Below are 7147 nucleotides of genomic sequence, written 5' to 3'. Positions count from 1 at the left end.
TGCTTAGGACATGGCTGAACTTTCCCATACGTTTTAGCCCTGATGCGGGGCCAGGATCTACAGTCCTGAATTCAGCTGTTGCTGTTGCAGCAGAGACGTAAAATAACTTCATTGACTTGGGCTTCGCGTCCCCATTTTTCTAAGCACTTTCATAACCTGCCCACAGACTTACGCTACAAATGGGCTTTTCAAGTCTGCCCTGTGCAAGGGAAGAGCTGGGAGAGGAGGTACCGGCTGTTCCTGGTGGGAGCTGGAAGGAGCCTGCTGTTTACGCAAACCCCTTTAATATCTTTATCGAGGCATGAGAAGAAAATAGAGGGGCATTGCTAGCAAAATTTGCAGGGAGGTGGAAATGAGTGAAGCAGTGAAACAAGGGAAACTGGGTTAGATGGTGAGAAGTTGGAACCATTGGGTGAGTTGAACGTGGCCGGTGTGGATCTGCCCTGCACGGAGCTGTCAGCATGCAGATAATGCAGCGGGGACAGTAAGATGGGGGAAAAATGCGGGTTTTCCAACCACACCATGGGACATCCCCATCCCAGACCTACGTGGAGGCTGCAGAGGTGCTGACCCGTCGCTCAGAGGAGTGGGCAGCGTGGACCATCCCAGCCTTTGGGTTGCTCTGACACATGATGCTGTAATTCACGAGGCATGTTCATAAAATCATAGAATCACAGAATAGTTTGGGTTGGAAGGGACCTTTAAAGGCCATCTAGTCCAACCCCCTGCCATGGGCAGGGACATCTTCAACTAGACCAGGTTGCTCAAACCCCCGTCCAACCTGACCTTGAACACCTCCAGGGATGGGGCATCTCCCACAACCTGGGCCAGGGGCTCACCGCCCTCACAGCCAAGAATTTCTGCCCGAGATCTCAGCTCAGTCTCCCCTCTTGCAGTGGAAAACCCTTCCCCCTCGTCCCATGGCTCCCCTCCCTCATCCAGAGTCCCTCCCCAGCTTTCCTGGAGCCCCTTGAGGGACTGGAAGGGGCTCCAAGGTCTCAGTGGAGCCTTCTCTTCTCCAGGCTGAACCCCCCAACTCTCTCAGCCTGTCCTCCCAGCAGAGGAGCTCCAGCCCTTGGATCATCTCCGGGGCCTCCTCTGGCCCCGCTCCAACAGCTCCGTGTCTCTCCTGTGCTGCCTTCTCTAAAAACCAGCTTTATAGTTTGACTTGAAGGTGTGTGGTCACATCAGGATCGCCCTGGGTAGCCCTGAACTGCAGCAGCAATGGCAATGCTTGTGCTTTCTGTAGGTGGTGGGTGCCAGATGGGGTGCAGAGCAGTCCTGGGTTCCGGGCTCCTATGTTTCCCCGTAGTGACTTGGTCCTTCAGCAGAACCACACTCACAATTCGCAGGGGAGGTCACCGAGCGGTGAAATTATTTTTAGAGCTCGTAAACAAGTCAACCTGTGACGATCCCTGCAGATGACCCAGCTCTCTGTCCTGCTTTGCACACAGGGCTGTGCTCTTTGAGGGTCACAGATATTCCCGTACGGGAGAGTCAAGGTGGGCTGAGGACTCGTTTGCATTTGCTGCCCGTGGTTTGGTGATTGACACCTTCTTCCCAGAAAATGAGTTCAGCTCATGCAGGTGCAGAAATGCGCCTTGACTTCTTGTGCTCAACAGCTTAAAGAGACAATAACAAAGATGATGATTACAACTGTTATAAAAACAGGTTTCTTCTTACAAAGATTTCCCTCTCTCATATCCAGCTCTGGGAACAGGCACCTGCAGATGCGGTGTGGTACAGGGGGATGTGTCTGGCTCCTGGGGCAGGGCTAGAGCCAGATGGAAAGAAGAGATGGATGGAAAGAAGAGTTTTTGTTGCAGAAATTCCCCTTGACTGTTTTCTTCTCCGAGTCAAATGAGGTACGTGGCTTGTGTGACCAGTATTAGGGGGTTTGGGCCACCTTGGAGCCGTTGGCAGACTGGTGGCTTGGTGCCACTCTCGAGTGGTTTGGCGTCGGGCACAATGATCTCACACTCTGGAAAACCCAATCCCAAGCTTGAATTAATGGAGCAAAATAAATCATAACTTAGCTGATAGAGGAGATCTCCGGTCACCCGGTGCCAAGGGATCGCAGGTGATGACAGTCTCTCCTTGGCCAGCGGTGTGAGGAAGCTGAAGGAGACCCCATGGTGTAGAGACGAAGCCGTTTGTGAAGGAGAAGCCCAGGGCTCCTGCAAGGTCTGGGACCTCTGTTCAAGCCTGCCCGATGGGGGAACGTGGGCATGAAGGTGTTCAGCGCTGCGTTAAGGTATTTCTTGTGCTAATAAAGTGTCTTGCTCTAAGCACCCCTGGAAGTATGAGTTGTGAAGGTAGAGCAGAAATGGGTAAAAAACTACGCAAAATCTGGCCTTGGGGGTTTAAGGAGGCTGCAGGAACCCATTTCCATGGTGGGCTGGTGGCCCTGGATTATTTTGGTGGTGAGAAGCAGTGCTGCTGAGTGGACATGGCTGCTCGGGGAGGATCCCATGCTGCCGAACTTCTCCATGAGGGTCCTGGAGAGCAGAAAGCTGAGCCCCACAGACAAGCAGAGCAGGGCTGGCAGCCAGAGCTGGACCACTTCATGCAGAATTTGGGGAGCAGCAGGAACAGGAGCAATGTGTGTGGAGGCGAGGTGGCTTCTCCAGGGGTTGATTGCGTGACCGGTGGCTTTCCAACCGACGGCGTTTCCTGCCCAGCAGCTCCGTGCTGCAGAGACGAAGGGCAGTCGAGGTACGATCGCCGTTGGGATCGTGGCTTGGGGACAGGGGGGGTTTCCTGCAGGCAGGGGCTACGCTGGTCATTTAAGATGGCTTTATGCAGCTGGAGGAATGTAAAGCAGCTGGCGGGGAAAGCGAGATCGACCGCTTTGTCTCGCTGAAACCTCTGTCCCTACGTCCTGTGGGTACAGGGGGGATTGCTGCACCCCTCTGTCCCGGGAAGGAAGGAGCCCATCCATGGCACTGGGATTTACTGGGAAGGGAGTCAGGGCACTGGGGGACCTCGGTGATGGAGCAGAGCACTGGGAGGGGAGGCTGCAACCTGGATTTCTGCAGTGAGATGCTCGGGGCTGGGGTAGATGCATCTGCGTGGGCTCAACCCCAGCGTGGGGGCTTAAACCTCTCCCTGGGCGGGGGGACGGGACTCAAGCATCCCAGAGCCAGGTGGGGTTTAACCGGGAGAAGGGGTGCAGCCTTGTGTGTGGGGGGTGATATATCCCATTAGTGTCACCCCGTAGCACCCCAGGAGGGGGGCCAGCCCGGCAGGTCCTTCCAGTCCCGTCCCAACCCCCCCCCGGCCCCCCCGCCCCCGAGCCTCCCCGCGGAGCCCCGGCCAGGCTGCAGGGAGGCAGGGGTTAAACCTGCGGCTCCCGCACCCGCTCCCCGCCCGCCCGCTCTCCCTCCGCCCTCCCGCCGCCGAGGAATTTCCTAAAACACCCCCCCCCCCCAAAAAAAAAGTGGGAAAATAATAATAATTAAAAAAAAAACAACCACCCTGCGGATCTCACACAACTCCCCCCCGCCTCCCTTCGCCCCCCCCCCCGCCCTCCCCATCTCCGCCTTTAATACCAACAAACAAACTCCTCGGCTCTCCCTAAAGGAGGCGCCTTTGATCGGAGCGAGACGAGCCCCGCCGGGCACCGGCACCGCGGCACCCCCGGTACCGGCACCCCCGGGCACCGACATCTCGGTACCCCCGGCACCGCCACCGCCGGGCACCAGCACCGCGACACCCCCGGGCACCGGCGTCTCGGCACCCCCGACACCGGCATCCCCGGGCATCGGCACCGCGGCACTCCCGGCACCGGCATCCCCGGGAACCGACACCCCCGGGCACCGGCCTCCGCCCCGAGGAACCCGACACCGGGAACGAGACCGCGGCACCGCCGGGCACCGGGACCAGCAGCGGGACATCTGGCAGCGGCAGCCCCCCGGCACTGGGACCAAGACACCGCCGGGCACCGGGATCGAAGCCCTCGGGCGCCGATCGCCGGGCTGCGATGCTTCCCGGCGCGGGTCCCCTCGCCTTCCTCCTCCGGTGTCTGCTGCTCCTCTTCGCCTCTGAGAGCCGAGCCCGGGCTCGTAAGTCGCCCCCGCTCCCCTCCCGGCTGCGCTGGTTCCCTCTGTGCCTCAGTTTCCCCATCGCCAGGGTCCCCCGGAAGTTGCAGAAGGGGCTTTGCGGGCATGGCTAGGATCACGGGGAGACTCCTCGCTGTGGCAGGTGCCCGTTCTCCATGGCCAGGACGTCCCAGGGCATGCAGCAAGCTGGGTCCCCCATCCTGTACTGTGTCCCCCTCCACCCACTGCTGTCCCCGGCTGCTTTGTGGGGATGTACAGCGCCGAGCACACTGCTGCAAGATGGTGAGGGGGCTGTGGGGTTTCATGGGCTGGCAGGGACGTGCTGAAGGTCTGGGACCCCCCCTCCTGTGGGCTAGAAATCACAGAGGGCAGGAGGTTGAATTGCAGCCCTTCCCCTGCACAGATAGAATCATAGAATTGCCTAGATTGGGAGGGACCTTTCAGATCATCGAGTCCAACCATTGATCCCACGCTGCATGGGTGCATCTCCCCTCTGAGGGTGGATGGGGACACGGGCAGTTGTGGGAAATGACCCCCTCAAAGCAAAGTTGGGGGCTTTTCTCCGTGTCCATCCCTTGTCCATCTCCATGTCCATCCCTTGTTCTCTCCTTGCCCCTGCTCCCAGCTGGCTGACTGGGGAAGATAAGCTTTGGGATGGGGAAGGGAAGGGAGGTTCAACACTTCCTTGTACAGAAGGACTTGAAGGACTTGGCCGGGGCTGTTTAGCAGCTTGCAGGGTGCCGGAGGTGTTAACTGGGACCGGGAGGTGGATTTGGCTTGGGCAAGGCACTGGGACCTCACCAACGGGCGCAGGGCACCCCTACAGCATCACAAAGCTACCTGAACACCGAGCAAACCAGAGCAGGACCTGTTGTGTCCCTACACTTATTCTTTCCTTTAATCTCCCGAAATCCCAGTAGAGTCTGTCGGTGACTGCATTAGGATGATTTATGACTTGCCCGCTGCCAGCAGTGCATTAGGCACTCAGCAAATAATCGTCCTCTTGGAGTGCCGACCCAAAATGTGAGCGCTGGATTGCTTGTCCTGGTGGTGGGTTGTGCTTGGTGGGGGGGAAGGCAGGCGGCTCGATGGGGCTGTGCAGAGCCTTGGAGAGCAAAACCTGGGTGAGTTTGGCTGCTTTTCCTTCCCTGGGCTCATGGAAAGCCACCGATCTCAGACTGCAGCATCTGTTTCTTGTGCGAGGGATGTGGATCTGATTCCTTGCCTCTGCCAGGGCTGCGTTAACTGTGGTACCCACGTTAGGAGGAGGATGGAGACATCTCCAGAAGGTGACACAGATGCTAGGTGAGGTGTTTGCTCTTCGGAGGCACCTGCTGATGGTAGCAGAGCCCCTAAATTGGGCATAAGCCAGGATGAATGGGGACAGTAGGGGTTTGTTTGCTTTGGGAGGAAGCGCTGGGGTCTGTTTGTGGGATTTATAATGGTGATAAAGGGCTGGACACCGCAGGACAGGGACAGGATCGGAGCAGGGAGATCCGGGATCACCCCCAGCTCTGCATCGCTTTGGCTCTGCCGCTGGGCACATCCTGCGGTGCAGTGCAGGGGACTTGGCTGGGGCTCCAGATGCCCTGTGGTCAAGGGCAGGAGGGTCTTGTTGACAAGGTCCTCATCAAATCGTGGACTTTTCTCCGCTGTCCACCTCTGCAGCTCACTGCCTTGAAGTTTGCTCAGGGCCGAGCGCTCCAGGAGAATGAAGACAGGAATAAATTAGTTACGAGCAGGCTCATCAGCCAAGAGACCTACAGTGTCGTGGCTAAAAATAGGTGAGAAGCAGAAAGCTCGGGCTTGAAGGCCAGTCAGAAAAGAAGAATTTGCCCACAGAAACAGGCTATTTTAGGGGATTTATACTCTCAGCTGAAAAAATAACAGAGGCACAGGTTACTGGGCCGAATGTGCTGCAGCCCGGCCACTATGAGTAATTCAGCGGCAATAGCTAAATGCAATGATGTTTTGGCTGGAGGCATTTAAACACCAGCATCTCTGGAGAGCGCGGGGCAGTGGTTTTCCCCAGGAGCTTGGAAGTTGCCGTTTCATTTCTTTTTAACGTCATTCTTGGAGAAAAGGGAGTTTGTGGGATCCTTCTGTCCTACGAGTTCGGATTCAGCATGACAAGGGACTGACTGGTCCAAGACAGGAACGATGCGGATGAAAAGCAAATCCTGCTGGTGGCCAGGGTAAGGGAGAGGTGAGGGCTGCATGCCCTGCTTTAGACAACTGAGCATCCCCTTGGGAAGGAGAGGAGGGAAATGGGGGAAGGAGAGGAGGGAAATGGGGCCCTGTCTGCTGCTCGCAGAACCCCTGCGGATGCTCTGGGTGCGGGACTTCACTCGGCTCCTCCACCCTGGGGAGTTCAGCGATGCTTTGTGAGGCTGCATTTGCAGAGCTGCAGAGTTTTCCAGGCTCCCAAAATCCTGAGAAGAAAATCCCAGCCCAGGACTGAGCGAGGCGAGCGCGTGGGAAGCGATCTGGACGTGAGCAGAGTCATTAGGATGCCACATGTCAAGGGCCCAGTGTGTTTTAACCAGTCCCTTTGCAGCTAAGTTGCATTTTAAGCCCTTCATAAATACAGGGCTGTCACAGGAGCGCCTGGACTTTGTGTACCAGACAGTGGTTTTTACACTTTATTTATGGCGGCTCTTAAAACTCGCAAAATGGTTTGCATAAACACACCCCCGCACGCCCGGCGCAGGGATGGCTGGCAGGTGCCTGACCTCCGACAAAGCTGTCGGGGTCGGGAGCCTGGCTCAGACGTGCCCTGCTTGGGGGAGAGCTATGGGGAGACCCTCTGGGGATGCAGAGGTGGAGGAAACCCCCCACCCCATGAGATGAAAGGAGGGAGAAGCAGGGTGAGACCTGTGGGATATTTCGGAAGCATCCTTGTCGGAGCCGGTTTGGAGTGAAAGTCCCTGCTAGGGAAACTGAGGCACAGGGCTGGTGGAAGCTTTCTGCAGTGGGAGAGCAAATTGGGAGAGGTTATTACCTTCATTTTCCATGCTCTGGGGTCTTGTGGGCGCATTAGCCCCTCTCCAGCCACGGGTCAAGGCTTTACGTGCAGCAGGGAATCG

The 7147-nt window shown here is 57.3% G+C and overlaps 1 protein-coding gene across 1 annotated transcript in view; it reads left to right on the top strand.

Moving 5' to 3' along the window:
- The first annotated feature begins 3578 nt into the window (after positions 1–3578).
- CHRDL2 (chordin like 2) overlaps positions 3579–7147 on the top strand; it is a 28591-nt gene continuing 25022 nt past the window's right edge. The window contains exon 1 of the mRNA XM_074573007.1: positions 3579–4064. Within this exon, the coding sequence (XP_074429108.1) occupies positions 3983–4064 (82 nt within the window). The 5' untranslated portion in view covers positions 3579–3982. The remainder of the gene's footprint in view (positions 4065–7147) is intronic.

Source organism: Larus michahellis, chromosome 1 (assembly GCF_964199755.1).
Source record: "Larus michahellis chromosome 1, bLarMic1.1, whole genome shotgun sequence".
Classification (NCBI taxonomy): Eukaryota; Metazoa; Chordata; class Aves; order Charadriiformes; family Laridae; genus Larus; species Larus michahellis.
Note: the sequence above shows the minus strand (reverse complement) of the source record. Positions and strands in the feature narration are given on the sequence as shown.